Source organism: Centroberyx gerrardi, chromosome 10, assembly GCF_048128805.1.
Source record: "Centroberyx gerrardi isolate f3 chromosome 10, fCenGer3.hap1.cur.20231027, whole genome shotgun sequence".
Classification (NCBI taxonomy): Eukaryota; Metazoa; Chordata; class Actinopteri; order Beryciformes; family Berycidae; genus Centroberyx; species Centroberyx gerrardi.
The window spans coordinates 19,103,394-19,121,889 of NC_136006.1; the positions used below are offsets into that span (position 1 = coordinate 19,103,394).

The window sequence follows — 18,496 nt, forward strand, 5'->3', positions numbered from 1 at the left end:
CGGCCGCTGCGTCGTCTACATGGTCTCAGAGGGTTAAACCTGAGCAGTTTATCGCCACCCCTAATGAGTGCGACCGTTGCCCGGACCTGGACATGTCGTGATGGTTGACGGTTGGATACTGTCCGGATTTACAGTAGAGTCGATTCCGCATTGGCTGCAGCCGAGCTGTCACTGTGGGAGGATGAATAACGCGAAATGTAGCACATTGTTTCAGAAACCGAGGAGACGGACGCGGATTATACAATGTATCTACGTGGTGGGCTTCATGGTAAGTAACACGGTGTGGCGGGCATGTCAGGTCTGAGTAAGTTGTGCAATGCTTGAAGTCAGGTTTTCATAGCTCAGTAGACACAGGTGCAGAAAATACTTTTAGAAATACTTTTAGAGATATGCTTCAAAAGATACAAAAATGGCCATAATGTTTGGCATTTGTGCATCTGTTAGCTAATGTTTATTCAAAATGTCATGAGGAAAAATAACTGCAACCATATAACATTTAAAAAAAGATATACTTTCCAAACTGTAAGTTCCTTTTGGATTAGCACAGGGATATCATAGGAGATACAAAATACACCATAAAGTATAAGGTCACTATAAACACTATAAACTTTTGTTAGGGTATTTTGAACACTGGAAATACATCTTCCTATGGGCAGTTTACAACTTGGATCTGCAACTACATCCACAATAGCTTATATTCTGGCCACTCAAAATGAACATCAAATTGGTGTCATCTGTAAGTACAAATACAAATGATTGTCATCTATAGTTACAAATACGGTTTTTGTGTGTTTGGAAATATATCCCTCCACATATTCTGAAAAGATTTCTGGCAATTTCTGTTTATATACAAGAGATGTTTTGAAAGTGGATACGTGTTTTAGGGCAAGTCAGGTTTTCTTGGCACCTCGGAGTGAATTGAAGGTCTCCTCCTCCATGTACAGCATCACTGTCGATGAAATGTGTTGCAAGGTGGACTGGCACTCTTTTGAAATTATTGACATGGTGGAAATCCATGCTTAGAAATAAACAAGGCCTTCTGCCATAGGGAACTGATCGGATATGATAGTTGTTGCACAGGCAATTCTAAACCTTTTTGAAATTATGAAAGTTCAAATATCCATATTCTATTCACAATTGAAATACAGTAATGCCACAGAGGACTATCTAACACATGATAGCCTACCTATTATGGTCAGCTAAATGATCATCAACAAAAGGTTAGTAAAAGGATCCAGGCAGCTCAGATTTTGAGGCACAGAGAGCGGACAGAGGCTGCATGTTTGTTACCAGTGTGGATGCTGGGGAGTTTTACTGACAATTAAACTGTTAGTTTAATGAGTAGTGTCATGACACTGTATGGATCACAGTGTGACTTCAATAAAGCTCTTGGCAAGAGTTGCTCAGATATGCAGGTAAATAGGATGAGTGATGTCCTTCTGTAAGGCTCTGGACTCTCTGGACTGTCCCCAAACTCTCTGTGTTGAAAACAGGCCCTTTCCAGTAATGTGATAAGAAAAGAAAAGTTAACATTTCCTCATTCTTTTCCCTATTCTTTCTATGTTTCCTGCAGGACTTGTTTGGGGTGAGCATGATCATCCCTCTGTTGAGCCATCATGTGAAGGCTCTTGGAGCCAGTCCCACTGTGGCTGGTATTGTAGGTAGGTGGTGTGTCTATTGTGTAGAGAAGTTGCTGTAATTTACCTAGCAGATATAGGGTCAGTCCTTAGAATGATGTAGTAACTAATGCATTACTGGGTAGCAAGCTGCCAATGACTGCAAGAGTTAATACAGAAATTAGATACTCACTTTGCACAGGATTTTTGAATGAAAATGATTTTTTTTTTTTGGTATTTCAGTTTTATTGGGTGGTACAATAGCGAATGAAGACAGAAGGGAGAGATAACCGCTCATGAAATACATTAGAGCTCGGAGACACCACATTGTCTTCATTTTCTAAGTAGTTCATTCATGAGCCACTAAGGCCATGTTGAAAGAGCAAGTGCTCCAAAGCTAGTCGAGTTTTAGTTACATTTAGAAAATACTCTCTGCTGTAATTGCATTTCCTTTTCTCCCTTGCACTTCAGTTAAATGTTGTTGAGGCCACAAAGTTTGAGATAAAGTGGTAGAACTACTCCTTTGTCAATATTATGTTTAGCATGGACTGCAGTAGGCTAGTGAAGCTGACTACATTAGTGTCTGCTGTGTCGTCTGTACACACACACAGTGCACACATGAATTCAAAGTAATGTGCAACTGTTTGTTTCAGGCTCTACGTATGGGATCTTACAGCTGTTCTCCAGCACGATAGTTGTAAGTATTGACTTTGTTTCTCCCTGAAATAACCTGGAGGCCAAACTGCTTTTGTTCTGCCAGGCTCACAGTCGGTGACCAGAATTGTTGCATTCCATGTCATCTGTGGTATTTCATGAAAACAATCCACAGTGTCAGTAACACTGGGTCTTTAAGGTTGATTATGGTCACACAATACTCTCAGTCTCCACACATTCACCTACTAACACACACAACCTACCACAGACACATTCAGATATCACCATTCTGACACACAGTTTTACTCTTTTTGACCTTCCCAGACTGTATGTTGTAGACACTTTGTCTCAGTGGAATTTAAACCTTTGGCTGGTCCGGTGAAATATCAAAGCCTTGATGATTTGAAACCATGTCTAAACAATTAACAGTCCTCAAAACCCAAGTTACTCTACTACTCCACTACACTAAGCGCGGTATCTGAAGAGAGAGAGAGAGATTCTCAGCGCTCCTCGTCACTTCCCCGCTGCCCACGGCTCCCGAAATTGGTTTAAATCTCAGGGGTCATGCGACAAATTAAAGAGAGAAGGAGCCATTTGTGTTTCCTGTGTGCAGACTGGCTGAGTCCAGAGAAACGTAGGGGTGGCGTGAACAGCCGAGTCTCTATGGTTATCCCCACAGGCCACATCCAGAGCACAGCAAACTCAATTGGTCCTAATTTGATTATTTCATCAGCAGGTTGTGTGTGTGTGTGTGTGAGAGAGAGTAATAAGGGGCTAGTAGAAGCATTTGGGCAGCTTGGTTGAGAGCGAGTGCGAGAGTTTGGGATTCCTCAGGAGTTTTTGTGTCACCTGATCTTTAACACTCATGTCCACATGGTTTAACCACAAAGACAGAGACGGAGAACAGAGACATTCATTGTCAGAGGCTGAACTTCAGTGGCACATAGAGTCACTTTTCTTTGTCTTCCTCCATTTGTTGGGATCTGAAAGGACAGATGCAACCAGTATCAGTCTTTATCTTTGTGTTTATTACTATTGCATTTAATTTGAAGAACACTGAAGAAATTATTATGACATATGAGTGATTACAGGTATATTTTGCATTTTAGGCCTCAATTTCACCTGTTCAGGTGTTTAAGTCGACTGTAGAAAGAAAAGTAGAAATGAGCCATAATCTCTTCTCTGAATAGCTACTGGAGAATGGAAATGTTTTGTTCCCTTTGTGTTTTGTGGTTGAGTGTCACCTCCTGTGTGTGATTGGCAGGGCAGCTGGAGTGATGTGGTGGGACGGCGGTACTCTCTGCTGACCTGTCTGCTGCTGAGTGCACTAGGCTACGGCCTGCTAGGGATGTCCACCAGCATTGCCCTGTTTGTCCTCGCAAGGATACCTGTGGGTAAGTTACACTACTGCGAAAACATCTGTCGCAACAGCTCCTCCAAGGTGCAGGAATGAAACAAACCAAAGACATGGAAGAATTGACGAACCTTGACAAAGGCTATTTCAGCCAACATGTGTTGGGTTTTAATATTAAAGCTTTGCCAATTGTTCTCCAAGGGTGGCTGATTTTATTTTATTTTCTTAAGGGAATAGTTCACCTCAAATTGAAAATTCAGTCATTATCTACTTGCCCCCATGTCAGTCAAAACTCCATTGAAGTTCGCAGGACCACAGCTATTGAAGGTAATGGGGCCATCTCCCCAAAAAAGCATAAAATGTCCATCAGATTTCTCCAAGCAGCTTGTGTAGCATAATCCAAGTGTTTTGTAGGCAAACGATTGCACTCTGGGTCCAAAAGTCCAATATTTACTCCATTATCTCCTATACTTTCCTCATTGACAATGCTCTGGTACAGAAGGAAGCCAGAGAGTCAGCCAGAGTGTTGCAGAGTGTGCATGTGACCAGTAGTGTTATCAATGTGGAAAATATAGGGAAAATGAGGTCAGGAGCTGTGAAAAGATGGTTCTGTTAACTTCAATAGTTTGGGAGAGAGCTGAGATGGAACTGTGGGGGCGAACTCGCTGTGTGTTTGGTTATCAGGATTGTAGTTTACATGGTGGCATGCTGTATTTTGGCCCACAGTACAAGGAGGTGTCAGATCAATATCTGTCTAGCCTTCTAGGCTTCTGTACATTGTTTCTGCTCTTTGATAAATAAAGTGCAGTTTTGTCAACAACAAAATGCTTATTTTCATTTTTGAAGCATGTTGACTATCTAACACAAGACAAGAGTGAATCATAAATTTGACCAAGTATTGTTTAATTTATTGACATTAACTGCATTGCACTGCCACCCATAACATAAAGACAGCACAAAGTGTACAGACCAGAACTCAGTCAGCTAATCATCCTCATCATGTGTGCTGCCTGTTTTCTCTCTCAGGCCTGTTCAAGCACTCCCTGTCCATCTGCAGAGCCCTGATGTCTGACCTGGTGTCTGAGTCAGAGCGCCCTCTGGTGATGGGACACTTCAATGCAGCCTCCAGTGTGGGCTTCATCCTGGGCCCTGTGGTGGGCGGCTACCTCACCGAGCACGAGGGCGGCTTCTATACCTCCTCCTTCACCTGCGCAGCCATCTTCCTCCTTAATGCAGGTGGGTAGGAATGGGATGGAGAGAATTTATGGGATAAAATTGCCTGTAATTGTAGCATATATCTCACCAGGTGTGTATATTTCCCTCCAGGGCTGGTGTGGATGCTGCCATGGAGCGAGACACTAGTTCACCGCACTGACACTAACGCCAACAGCAGCACTAGTAAAGTCTGCCTTGACAACAACATCAATAACTCTGCATACAACTGTTCCCATGCAAACAACCACCACCCAGCGCCGGCAGCAGAGGCAGAGCCAGGATCGAAAGCTCCAGCGAAGCACCAAGGAGGTCTCAGGTGGAGGGAGGTGTCTCCCCTGCAGCCGGCCTGGAGACAGCTGTCCTCGGTGGGCTCCAAGATCCACATGGTGGCCTCCTCTGACATGTGGGACCTCTTCCTGGTGCGCCTTCTCATGGCCATAGCCATCATGCTGTACTACAGTAACTTCTCTCTGGCCATGGAGGAGCGTTTCTCGCTCAAGCCCAAGGTGACAGGCTATCTGATCAGCTATAGCAGCACCCTAGGGGCCCTGGCTGGGTTTCTGGTGGGGCCGGTCACCCAGCTGTACGGGAACAACATGCCTGCTCTGCTGCTTCACTCCACTGTGCTCACCTGTTTCCTCATCTTCCTATACGCCGCTGCACCCAGTGTCTGGCAGGTGCTGCTCAGCTCCACCTTCTTTGCCATCTCCACCACCATCGGACGGACCTGCATCACGGACCTGGAGCTGCAGAGGGGAGGGGTCCAGGCAAGCGGGACTCTGATTGGAGCCGGGCAGTCGGTCACAGCCGTGGGTCGCATCCTGGCCCCTCTCCTGTCTGGTCTGGCTCAAGAGATCAGCCCCTGCGGCCCCGCCAGTCTGGGAGTGGTCCTGGCTCTAGCTGCTGTAGGTTTACTGCTCATCAGGATCCCCAAATGGGATGGGAGGGGGATGGCGAAAATGGCCAGACTCTGAAACACAGTGAGTGACTGAACCAGAGGGTGAATAAATGATAAGAGAATGCCGATGCAAAGCCACCGCTCACAGAAAGAGAAGAGCTCTTGTTGTAGGAGGCCAGCTGTGGAGATGAACAGACTCATAGTTGGAACAATGTTTCCTGCTCAAGCGTGTTGTTTTATTGACAGGATGCCTCTGACGACGTTATCTGTAGATGTTACGCGATAACATCACAGGGTCAAAAGTGCTGGTCACCACCGGCATTACAGTACTCCTTTCAGGGAGAGTGGATTCAAAAACCTAAAGTGCAGTGTTGAAGACGACGCTGGACAGTCCGGCCCGCTTCCCTCTGCAAAGGGGTTTGGTCAGACGTAAATGCCTGGGTCATGTGTTCTTGGCACAACATGCTTCTTGAGACAACAAGATTAGAAACAATACAGACCTTGTCTTTAATGTAATTCTATAACCACTACACAGTCCAGAGTCCCTGAGTTTATTGCACTGGTGATGCACTACATATCCCAAAATACACTATTCTCCTAACGCAGGAAGACAAAGGGGGCCCTTCCTTTTACATTCCAGAGAGTAATACTTTACACATTCACAGATAAGATGAAACTGTTCCCCGTGTGGAAATTGGGAGCCCCAGTCACCCCCAAATAGATCAGATTTTGGTAGTTTTGGGGTTGCCAAGTTGGTCATGTAACTCCATCACAGTGCTACTCATTTCTCCCAATGCACTGCTTCAGAAATGGTTCCCATGGTGGTATATAAGCAAATGTTTACTATTACTAGTTTATTACTTTACTTTTAGATTTTAACAATTATGCAGATATTCAAATCTGCCGATTTATCTTATGGAAGGTTTAAGTGGACGTTTAAAGAAATGATTCCTTCATTGTTATTTTGTAATTAAGATCCAGCTGTATTCTGAGTTACTACTGTTCAAAGACCCAAATACCACCTGATTAAGAAGAGAACTGTACAGATCCATGTAAGGAAGTCCTGGAATTCAAGAATTAAATGCCAGATTCATGCAGAAAAAGTCACAGTGAATAAAAATCTTTTTCTATTTTTGAGTCCTTGGTCTTTGAGTTGTATATGAAAAGTTGACATTGACGCTACAGTGTGTACATTAAACTCATAGTATGAGAACTCAGTTTAAAATTAAAAGTAGTCCCCCATCTTCTGTTCTATAGACAGTGCCATTAGTTTCAGATGTATACAGTTCTACTCATGGTTTTATCCAGTATACTGTGCATTAATGCCAAATAGTGGTGAAAATGATGGTGGTGAATAGCACATTATAGAATAGATCATTCCATGTTAACTCACGTTATCCAAAATTACACACACAGATCATGCAAATTGTCTTTTCCCATTTCTATTGTTTAACCACAGACTTTTGGTTAAAAGAAAATCACTTTCTCTGAAAGTGCAGCAAATTGAGTTACTAAATAGAAAGTTTACAGCAATCATTCATATTATTAAATACTAATTTCAGATAGATGTGATCTTGATACAGCTTTGGACGATGGAGAAATTTTATTACACAAGGATAAAAATAACGAAGTGAGGTTTTGCGAGGTCCATCAGTGTAACAGACATACAGAAAGCCTCCAGGACTTCGTACCACACAGTAACATTTCCTGATGTTAAACTAAAATGGACTATTTACAGAACCTGTATCCTCAATCTTACAACTGTCGCACACAATAGGCAATAAAAATACAAAAACTACAATATTTACATTACATGTCTGAATAAGGAAGCAATCAGTTATATTAAAATGGTTTAAATTATGTTGTTTAAAACGCCTTAAAAAGCCTACAGGTGGGTAAAAAGTATTAAAATCACATTGTACTTGAATATTAACTTGAATAGAACAATCTCTTGTCTTTGGAGAATGATTCACTGTCTAGAGTTAGTATACAATTCCCTCACTATAGTGCATTGTGCTTTTGATGTGTTTGACACCACTCAGTTTCAAGGTATTTCAATGCATTCACACTGCTGGCAGCTCACTTCAGCACCACAGTCCGCTGTGTGCTCACCGATCCCTAGCTGCAGGGCCAGTGGCGCTGTAACAGTAGGCTCAGTTTGATTCACTTCTCTTAGGAAATGAATGGACCTCCGGTGGCGAGTTACTGGGGGTCTGAACACAGTTAGATTTAGATTTTAGAGATCCTGGTGCTGCTGCAGAACCTGAGACAGTCCGTAGCAGTCCGGCTGCTGCTGAAAGCCCAGGGCTCTCAGGACTTTTTATGGCTTCTTCGGGTTCCACTGAGGCCGCCTGAGCAGAGGGTTTCGCGCTCTGCTGTCGTCACGCTCTCTGGGTTCAGCGGCCCAGGCTGAGGGCGGAGAGGAAGGCTGCTGCTCCTCCTGCTCTGCTTCATCACGCCCGTTTCTAAGCTCGTCCGAGGAGCCGTTGCCATGGTCGACGGAAGAGTCTAAGTGGCGGCGAGGGGCGGGGACACGGGAATCACTGGAGGAGGAGTTTATTCTGGACATGCCCTGTCCAGTTCTGCCTCCCCCCCGCCTGCTCTCATCCACCACGTTGACAGAGGGCACCTCTGTTAGGGTGTCCAGCCTGTGTAGGGGCATCATGGCTCTGGAGGAGGAGCGGCTTGGCTGGCCAAACCTGGAGCGTCTGGAGGGGTAGGCCACCTCCGACATGGTTTCCTCTTCATCTGAGACAGGCAGAGGATCATGAACTCAAACATACCATACACCCACAATATGTTTTCATGCAATTGCAGATAAATGATAATAACACTGAGAAGGCCATTGATAAATATGAGGGAACTGGTGTGTGTACAGAGTGCAGCCTTTTAAGGAAGGTTTGGAAAGCTTACCAGTGTGGCTCAGTCTCCTAGGAGGGAACTTGGAGTCCAGACTCTTCCCAGCAGGCAGAGAGAAGTATTTATGGGATTTGGGCACCACCTGAGAACAAGATGGGGATAAAACAACGGGGGGACAGGATGTAAAGTGATGGAGAGGAAGATTGTCAACAAGGAGAATGATGAATGAGGGATGAGATTAAGAAAATGTAACCTCATGTATGACTTGGGATGCTTCCATCTTTTTTGTAGTCTAGAGAAAATTAACCTGCAATTCATGAGCTTAAAATCTGCGTTTAATCACCTATTTTTAACTGAGAGGCTAAGTGAGAATTAATGTAGCCAGATTGATCTGATAGCTCCAGTCGACACCACTGAGTCTGCCTGTTTGAGAATAGACCCCCACCACCAGCCATATGTTAGAGTTTCCTGCGTACCGATGACTGGAAGCTGCCAGGCCGGATGCTGCGGCGGATGCTGGCGTGACGTCTGATCAGTATCTCTTTGGTCTGGCTCTCGTTGGGCAGGGCGGACTTTCTGGTGTACGCCACCGTCTGATCAAAGAAAAAAAATAGAGGCACATGATGTAACACATACATAACGCACACATAACAGCAAGGATGACTCCATTTCGGACATGTGCACCCATAAATCCGCAGCCACAGTTCTCGTAATCTAAGATTTCATCTTCAAACAGACCCTACACATCATGACTAGAGACAAGTGGAGAGTTAATAGATGCTTTAACAATGAAACAGCACTCAACCGCTTTTTACTGTCTTTCTTTAAACTCTTTTACGACACAGCAGATACTTAGATTGCGCAGCCACAACTGGCCACACCTGTCTGAGCCATGAGAACAGAGAGACTCCATGGCTCTGTTTGGACTTCGCAAGCCACCATACTGCCTTCCCTCATGCAGCATTCATCACTCATCTCTGTCAACAGCAATTCTGTCAGGAGCTCTATCCTGCAGCTAGTAGTTAGACCTAAAACAAACATAGCCACCTTTCAGAAACTCTTACTTTAAAAGGTTGCCGTTGTTCTTCACGGAGACGCTACTATTGATCTGTCTGTCTCATGACAATAAAATGTATCCACCTACTTTGCAAGAGGTTGACATGGACAGATAGAGAATACAAACCAATTTGATATAATCTTCCTTTAACTTCAAAATGCTGTGTTCTCATCACAGTGTCATCAAAACAAAAGCATCAGACAGACTGTTGTTAAATGCAACATCTCTCCCCCCGATGGGCTGTTAGACCTGTTAAGAGGTTGCGAGCGGCACACTTGAACAGTATTAAAGTTTGTTGACTGGTCTGCTCCGGATGCCGCTTGAAACTCGCAGAATGTTGAAACAAATAACACCAGATAGAGAGAGAGAGCGGGACACAAGGGTTTGTGTGAAGGGGGAGTTTGTGAATAGCAGAGAGATGAGAGATTCGAAAAGATGGGCCATTAAGATAATCAGACAATCTCACTCCCTATATAGAAACACATGCTCCCTGTTTGACTACATCAAAGCTTTTGTGAGAGCCTTTCTGAGGATGAGATCACTAATGGAAATACACTGCCGGCCACAGTCTGTGGCTATGCAAAACAGCATGCGAGTTTCAGTAGCTGGAGTAAACACACTCACATTTGTAAATAAGGCTTCAAAGAAAATCTGTAATGCTTCACTAAGGTGAAAATGACTTCTGCCCAACTTTGCCAGTTAAGGACAAAAATATATGATAAATAGAGACTGGGATTTTAAGGAGGAAAATAAGGCTTATTCTACATTTTTTAAACTGCCACCGCCTTTTTCATGTGAAAAGCAATGGGGAGCGGCCACAAGGAAGGCAGTCACAAGTGCTGCGCCTGGCTCCTTTGTAGAAGTTGGGGAAATCTTTGCTTTTTAGAGAATTACACATGACATGGGCTGCTTTTTCTGAACCGTCCAATCACAAGGAAGAAGAGGAGGAGTTTCCATCTAGGCAGCTGAAAGTTGACTACAGCAACTAAATTGCAAATGCAGAAAGGACCAGTGGAAAAGTTGGTAGCCATAGTCACTGTAACCATAGAGAGTCAGTATGGGAGCACATTGGCTGTGTTGTTGTTTCTGCTAAGAGTGTCAGAACTGTACCCGAGTAGTGTTTGCTGGTAGCGGCAGCAGGAGGTAGCTAGTTATTATGGAAACATAATGCGCTTCACACAACCCACTTTTCATTAACAACACAAAATGCAGTTGAGGATAGCAGAATAATGTGAACACAGCCTTAATCCTCTACCCAGAATACTCAGCATCTCACCCGTTGTCTGATCTTGTACATGTTCTTGGACAGGATGTCATGCATGTTCCGCAGGTCAGCAGCCAGGAACTTCTTCTTAGGTTTAGCTGAGCTTTTCTTCTCCTCACTAGAAGACAGATAACAGAGATAACAAAGTTTTTAGTTGCTCTTCCTTTGTGACCTGAACAAGCAATGAGGCAGAGAAGGTATGTTGTTGAGTGAGACAGATAACGAAGGTGGCGTACTACAGAGAGACGATGGACGGAGCGGCGCTGATGTCTCCGGACACGGAGTCCAGGATCTCCATGGCATTCTGCAGCTCCAGCTTCTTATACAGCGCCACAATACTGGACTCGGCCCGGTTGTCTCGGATCAGGATCTTACGCAGGATTCGGTTGTTAAACTTCATAAACCTGACATTGGGAGGGAGGAGATCACACTGATTAGCTCCACTGTCTGTATGATACAAAGATATCTGTGTAGACCCTGCAAAACAGAGGCTGTTATACTCCAATATTCACACTTTGTCAAAATGCTTCAAGCAGGTAAAGGGAAGGTAAAAGGTTAAGACAGGGACTCTTTTCACAACATGTTATGACGAGTATAACCGACTTAACGTCAATTCTGAGAGTAGAGAAACCCGTTTCACAAGATAAATATTTAAGTGTGTCAGCAACAATGCCAAGAGGAAGAGCGGGAACACCGGGAAGGAGAGGGATAAAAGGAGAAGTAAAGAAGTGAAATTATAGTTGTAACAAGTTATTTAGAAAAAATTGTTAAAAACTTACATCTGCAATGTCATATAATACAAAATTACAGGACTGCAAAACATCCCACTGATTAGGATGTTAAGTGCAAAGAATCTTGTCTTGACTATGTTTATAATGTCCACACTGTGTTTGTCCACAGAGTCTGGATGTAAAACACAAACCAAATAAGTTGTCACAAAGTGCAAGGGTAAAAGGAGTAAATAAATAAATAGAACACATGTCATTCTCTAATTTTTTACTAGCCAAAAGTAGGTGGTAGTTGCAGTAGTTAACTGCACCTCAAAATGACCAAAATAAAGTAATAAAAGACTAAAAATACTATCTACATTTGAATTTAGTTGAACTACTTTAGTTAAACTATGACTTTCATTTCATGTAGTGTACACCAACAGTGGCGACTGAAGCTGGAGGGAAAGTAAAGAGACAAAAGCAGCTATGGGGAACTTAGTAACAAGTTTCAGAGCTCTAGGAAGAAAAATATCAGCCTTGCTGTTGGTGGAGGAAACTGAACACGACACCAAAGTCTAGCTAACCGTCAACATTCCCACACATTCCCAGCATGAACAATAGCATTGTCAAACACAGACCACAAAGAGGAAAATCTAGAGCACAACAAGCAAACTAAAGCTGCCTTTTCACTTCCAGTTTCACCTGGGAGGAGGTTCTTTCAAAATCCTGTTTCTTTCCCTTTAACTTTAATAATCTGAAGCAGTTAGGAGTTCACAGCCACACGAGTAGTAGGATACTAATGACTGGAAAAAAGCAATATGTCAATTGTGTGACAACGTATTATAGTATGATGGCTAGTAGGAGCCTGCTGGTAAGCAGGAGGAGATGAAGAGAGGAGTTCTTACTTGTCCTTCCAGTAGAAGTGGCTCCACTGTCCGCAGAGGTCCTCTATTCCAGCAATGGTATGCTCCATGAGCTGCAGGTAAAGTAAAAGCTGTTATCGCTGCACGCAGAAACATGCTACTAATGTCCACTAATGTACAACAGTCACAATCTGTGGCCTACCCTGCAGTGAATCTCTACATTGATGGTGTCAAGATTGCGGTTGGTTCTGCGGACATTGATGAACTCAATCAGGGGTCGGATACTGATGCCCTGTGAGAGAGAGACATGTCAAAGATTCATCTGGACAAACTGTAACACAGAGGCATGAGAAGACAGCTCTTTCTCTCAGACTGACACTGTATAACTTGCATACAATAAAAGCTTAAGTTTTCTATTTTATTCTACTGCGTAGGTTGTTAGTTATAGATTACAGAAATATCTGGACCCCAAGACACAGCTATGACAAGTTACAAAGACAACCCCAGCAAGCAACTGTATAAGAATTTTAGAATATAATGACTCAGACCCTCCCTTACCTGAATAAAGACGGTGAAGATGATAATGGCGATGGTGGCAGTGATGAAGAGCTGCCTGCGGCCGATGTTATCCGGGAGAGTGAAGGCCAGGGCGAAAGAAATTGCACCTCGAAGGCCACCGTAGGCCAGACCAAACTGGTCTTTCAAGTTAAATGGGATGGTGCGGAAAGGGTTAATGATCTGAGTCAGCACCAAGACGCCTGGGGGGGAAGAGAACAAAAATGCGTTTGTTTCTGAATTTTTCATATCGACAAATGTGAAGTTCAAAGTCCTCATGAAATTAACTTCCATTACTTTTACTTCCTGGAGAACAGAGTATCTTTCATTGTGACCTCATGCACTAGTAGGCGTAAATATACATTTCTAACCAATAAAACCATCAGATTTTTTTAACAATCCCGCCCCTCCGCACCCCTTTCATCACATAAAATTGCCTTTCTCTCCCTGACCCACTGGTTTAGACTTTTGAATGATCCCTCACTGCATCATGTCCCGCCCCAACATCCTGTTTCAACAGGAAATGCATCAAATCAAGGAAGCAAAGTTGCCATTTCATGAGGTCTTTTAAGTAATTGGATGTTTGCGCAGACTTTCAGCACACATTTACAAAAGGCATACACAGATTACAACAGAGCCAGAGACAGACAAACACCAAATCAAACCAACACAACACAGACGCCTCCGCCCTCTCCGCCCTTACCCAGCCCTCTCCATACAAAGGCAAACAGCAGGGTGAACAGGATGTAGCCCCAGTTCCACTCGTGCTCTGTCGTTATGGTGACCACGCCCAGGAAGAAGAAGATGAGCGTCTCGGAGATGGAGCCAAGCATCTTGACCACATGGCGGATGGTGGTGCAGGAACGCTGCGACACGTTCTCTTCCACATAGTACTTCATGGTCAGGGCGCAGGTCACAATGCTGCACACACACAAAACACAGATGTTGGTTGTTGTTTTTTGGCATGCTCCTGTAGTGGCGGAACTACTGAAGAGTATTAGGGCCATAGTAGATGTTTTTTTTTTTACAGCAGCTGGGGGGGAGGGGGGTAATATTCTGAAGAAAAATTCAGAAATTCTGTGATTAAAATCAGAAATTTGTGAGAAAAAACATCAGAAATTTGCGGGAAAACAACTCATAAGTTTGTTTTCTCTCGCAAATTTCCTTTTTTTTCTCGCAAATTTGTGACTTTAATCTCAGAATTTTTTCTCACAAATTTCTTAGTTTTTTGTTCTTGCAAATTTCTGGCATTTTTCTTGCAAATTTCTGAGTTTTTAGTTCTTGCAAATTTCTGTTTTTAATTTCAGTTTTTTCTCAGAATATTACCCCCCAGCTGTCGTAAAGCTTTGGCATTCACATATTTCGATCTGGACGAATGCGTTACTCTCAGTAAAAATGGACGATTCCACATATTTTGGAGTTGATTCCGATTCCGACTCCTTGTAATGGAATTGATGGAATCGATTCTAAATCGATTAATTACAAATTCATTTAAATGAAACAGTTTCTACAATTCCAGAGTTTGGAGTCGACTTCAATTCCGTTTATTAGTAGAATCGATTCTCAGAATCTACGTGATGGAATCGAGAATTGACTCTTTTGGAGTCGACTCTCCATCCCTACTCTCTGGTCATCTACTCACGCCATGATGGACGAGATGGCGAACAGCTCAGCCACCAGATAGGCCAGGTAGCTGTACATGAATATGAAGAGCGGCTCTATTTCTCGGACGTTGGCGGTGAATCGCGTGGTGAAGGACGCCACGAAGCCGAACAGCATGCCGAAGCCCATGCCTCCGAGCCCGACCACGAAGAACCGCGCCACGCCCAGGAACACGTCCACTGGCTCCACCACCGGCATCTCCGCCACGAAGTTGAACATGTTGTACAGCACCTAAAAACACAACACACACACACACACACACACACACACACATACATCCACACATGAGCACAAACAGCCCACACAGCCTTGTCAGAGGTCATGGGTGGTGTCAGGGGCCTCGGCCTCTAATCACAGTGTTCCTGATAAAAAATGATTTATTGAATTATTTGCACTGCACTGTTTGCAATGCGATAATCTCATTTCCCCGAGCACATTGAATGACTCACTGAAAAGGATCATTTGCCGGAGCAACCGCCTTTGTTTCTTCTGTTCGTTTTCTACCTATACTGCTGATAATGTTTGAAGGCAGCCATTTCCCCGAATCTTAGTGCTGCTTTCATGGTAATGTTACTGGTCGAATGGGTTTTGCATGCAGATAGGGGGTTGAAGTGCCTCCAAATCCACCAACATAAAGTTATTGGAATACATTGAGGCAATGAGCAGGAAATTATGTGAATGAAATTGGAAGTCACAGTTTAATAGGCAGGGGACATTTTGGAATCCAGTCTAGTTCATGGAAAGATCTCCTAGTTTAGCAACAAACTGTTAATATGCTGGAATAAAGTTCATATTCACAGCGACACAAAGCCTTGACAAACCGTAATACCCATAACTATTCAACTTATAAAGGATCAAATAACGGGATGCTACTACATAAGAGGTCAGCCTTGGGAGGAATGAAGAAACCATATAGCTGGGAAGCTTCTGATCTTACTACACAGTTCAGACACAATACAGGTAGGAAACTGATGCGCCCTTTTTCCTGCCATGTATTTAAAGCAGTTCTGTGTGCAAGGCCACACAGGTTCCTTGTTTTGAATTTGCATATAGACTGCTGTGATATAGTGAATAATGTGGCACTCTTAGTAGATTGGAGGTGTTTGTGCATTCAACAAATATTAGATCTTCACTGATCAGTGTAGTTCTGCAACACAAAGCTCTCAGTAGAGAGTAGAGACCACGCCTGGGCTGTCCCAGTCTCCTGGGTCAATGTTTGTCCTCACTCTCAGCATCAGCTCGGCTACTGTGTACTAAACAAAGGGTCCCACCACTCCCACCACAGAGCTAAGTATGAGCGGGTGGATGGGTGGATGGGTGGGTGGGTGTGTTTGAGCATAATAGCCAGACAGAGGGGGAAACTCTAGCATGAGCCTGTTTCTGTCAAGTTTCAGACTATGATGTGTGTTAACTCCTCCCATACAGCCAAAAGCAACAGTGACCTCAGGAACCGGTTCGGCGGCATCTGAACAAATGCACTCACAACAGCAGATGTCACTGGACTGTGGACACACATCCATTCAGTGTGCTCTCTAACCACATTCCCTGACTTTCGTTTTGAGATGATTTATCTTTTATACAATCTCGCCAGTATGCAGAAATATGCACTATGCAGAAAATCCCACCCACGAGTATTACTCGCACACTAGTCATACATGCATACCAACCCGGAACAGAGAGTGAACACATGGTACAGTATCTGGTGAAACCTGAGCCTGGCCCTTTGAGTGTGAAAGAATGGGGACAAAAACAGGTCGTCACCAGACAACAAATCCTACTGGAACTGCCATTTCACTTAATTGTGTTTTGCAAATAGCCCAAGTAGGATCTTAGACGTCAGTTGGGTTGATGGTTCTTCTTAGTTAGAATAGTCTTAGTAAGTATACTATATTGAAGCATGTTAAGTTCTCTTACTGAGTCATGAGAGGAACCAAGACTATTTACCCCACTGTTGTGAACAACACTATAAAATACCATCAACAGTACGTAACGGCAACTTGCTCATTGCTCAGCATGTTATGATAACAAGCAACCGGCGGCCAAGAGGAATTCAAGTTAGACAGACCGGCATGTAGCAGCAAGTCTCCCTCTCCTTTTAAGCTCTGGGCTGTTTAGTGTAGGAGGCACTGCGAATGCCTGGATGTTTTCCTCTAAACAGGTCGCAAACACACTGATTTGCAGAAAGTCAGACATGCTTTCAAACGCTCTCCCTCCACCCACTCACCACAGTGACGGCATCATTGAAGAGGCATTCCCCAAACACCACGATGTAGAGCTGCTCGTTGACGGACACGTCCTCGAACACGCTCAGCACGGCCACCGGGTCCACGGCCGAGATGATGGTGGCGAACAGCAGGTTCTCCTGGAGGTTGATGTCCTGCACGCCGAAAGCCTCGATCTGGCAGATGGCGTACAGAGACATCCCTATGCCGATGCTGTTCCACAGAGTCCCCACCACTGCAAACCACAGCACCTGCATGAGGGTCATAAAATGAGAACATATGAACAGGTTGAATGTCTCTCCACCGTCTAAAATGTTTATGTTCTGGCAGCATTCTCTGTAGACGCAGTAGAAAAGCGTGACTGGTTTGTAACGCACCGTGCCGATGTTCTCAAAGAAGGGTCTGGTGGGCATGAAGTAGCCCGAGTCCAGGACGATGGGGGGCAGCATGTACAGGAAGAAGACATTGGAGCTGAGCACAGCAGGGGGTTCCTCGTGGACAGAGTGCATGATGGCACCCACGATCAGACCGATGCTGATCAGGAGGCAGGACTCTGGCACCCATACTGTGATCTTGTGGTACACATGGAAACCTGAGAGGAGAGGAACATTGGGGATTTTGTTAAAGCAGACTTCACATACACACAGAAAAATAAAGGTGTGAACTGGAACCGCAAATGATTCTTCAGAGTGATGCCATAGAAGAACCATTTGGTGGATGGATTTGGATGGTGGGTGATGGCATAAATGTGGAAAATGACCAAACCCCTCCATAATATATATTGTGCAATTGCAAATGAGGCTACACAAGGGCAGATAAACAAAAACACAATGCAGGCGTCTAAGCAAAGGAGTGCAGAAATGTCTCTTTGTGGAACCAGATCTGCACCTGCACAATCTGCACCTTTATTTTTCTGTGTGTACTGGATCAGGGCAGGTGTGGAGGAATACTTTCTGCTCTAATAATGCTATCTAGGCCTACTCACTGCCTGCCAAGAACTTACCTGGCTAGGTTCCTCTATGAAACGGTCACACCTATTAGGCTACATGTGCACTTACAGTATCACCTGAATTTGAATCTGCCCTTATCTCAGTGTTTCTCAATACTTTCACCTATTTGAGCACATATTAGTGTTGCTTACCAATCTTAGCGAATGAGGCGAGCAGCACCCAAAGGGTGATCTCAAAGGGTATTTGTATTCTTGGGTAATCCATTGTAAACACCGGCATATTCGCCTTCTCCGCATCTGGAAAGGCTTGAGGGCCATCAGCGGGTTTGACCGGGGGCAGAACCGTGACGCTGCCGGTCGGTTTCGGTGGGATTTCTCCATTGGACCCATATGGAAGACTTAGAACTGTGCAAATAGTAAATAAAAGCGCCATTCGTTTGATATTGCTAAAATATTCCATGGTGGACAAAATGCCACAGTCCATAAACTGTAATCCAAAATAATGTGAATATCCAGGTCGTTGAGATTCAATCACTCCATCCAACAAAGTTAGAGAAAAAAAAGTCACTTGAGCTGAAAATTCCTCTGAAAATTGACAAATTTAATTTCTCATTTCTC

General features: G+C 44.0%; 2 protein-coding genes across 2 annotated transcripts; one reads left to right on the top strand and one right to left on the bottom strand.

Annotated features, from left to right (window-relative positions):
- The first annotated feature begins 11 nt into the window (after positions 1 to 11).
- Positions 12 to 7,205, top strand: slc67a2 (solute carrier family 67 member 2). The gene is made up of 6 exons (XM_071919771.2): positions 12 to 268; positions 1,574 to 1,661; positions 2,270 to 2,313; positions 3,535 to 3,664; positions 4,651 to 4,860; positions 4,951 to 7,205. Exons 1-6 carry the CDS (start codon positions 101 to 103, stop codon positions 5,811 to 5,813), a joined length of 1,503 nt encoding a protein of 500 aa, XP_071775872.2. The 5' UTR covers positions 12 to 100; the 3' UTR covers positions 5,814 to 7,205.
- Positions 7,206 to 7,321: 116 nt separating this feature from the next.
- On the bottom strand, positions 7,322 to 18,453 carry slc9a2 (solute carrier family 9 member 2). Its single transcript, XM_071919770.2, has 13 exons — positions 18,071 to 18,453; positions 17,307 to 17,521; positions 16,932 to 17,180; positions 14,688 to 14,938; positions 13,749 to 13,966; positions 13,049 to 13,248; positions 12,693 to 12,782; positions 12,533 to 12,603; positions 11,154 to 11,321; positions 10,930 to 11,035; positions 9,073 to 9,189; positions 8,651 to 8,738; positions 7,322 to 8,485 (listed from the first exon to the last, which is right to left on the bottom strand). Exons 1-13 carry the CDS (start codon positions 18,360 to 18,362, stop codon positions 8,058 to 8,060), a joined length of 2,493 nt encoding a protein of 830 aa, XP_071775871.2. The 5' UTR covers positions 18,363 to 18,453; the 3' UTR covers positions 7,322 to 8,057.
- Positions 18,454 to 18,496: the final 43 nt, after the last annotated feature.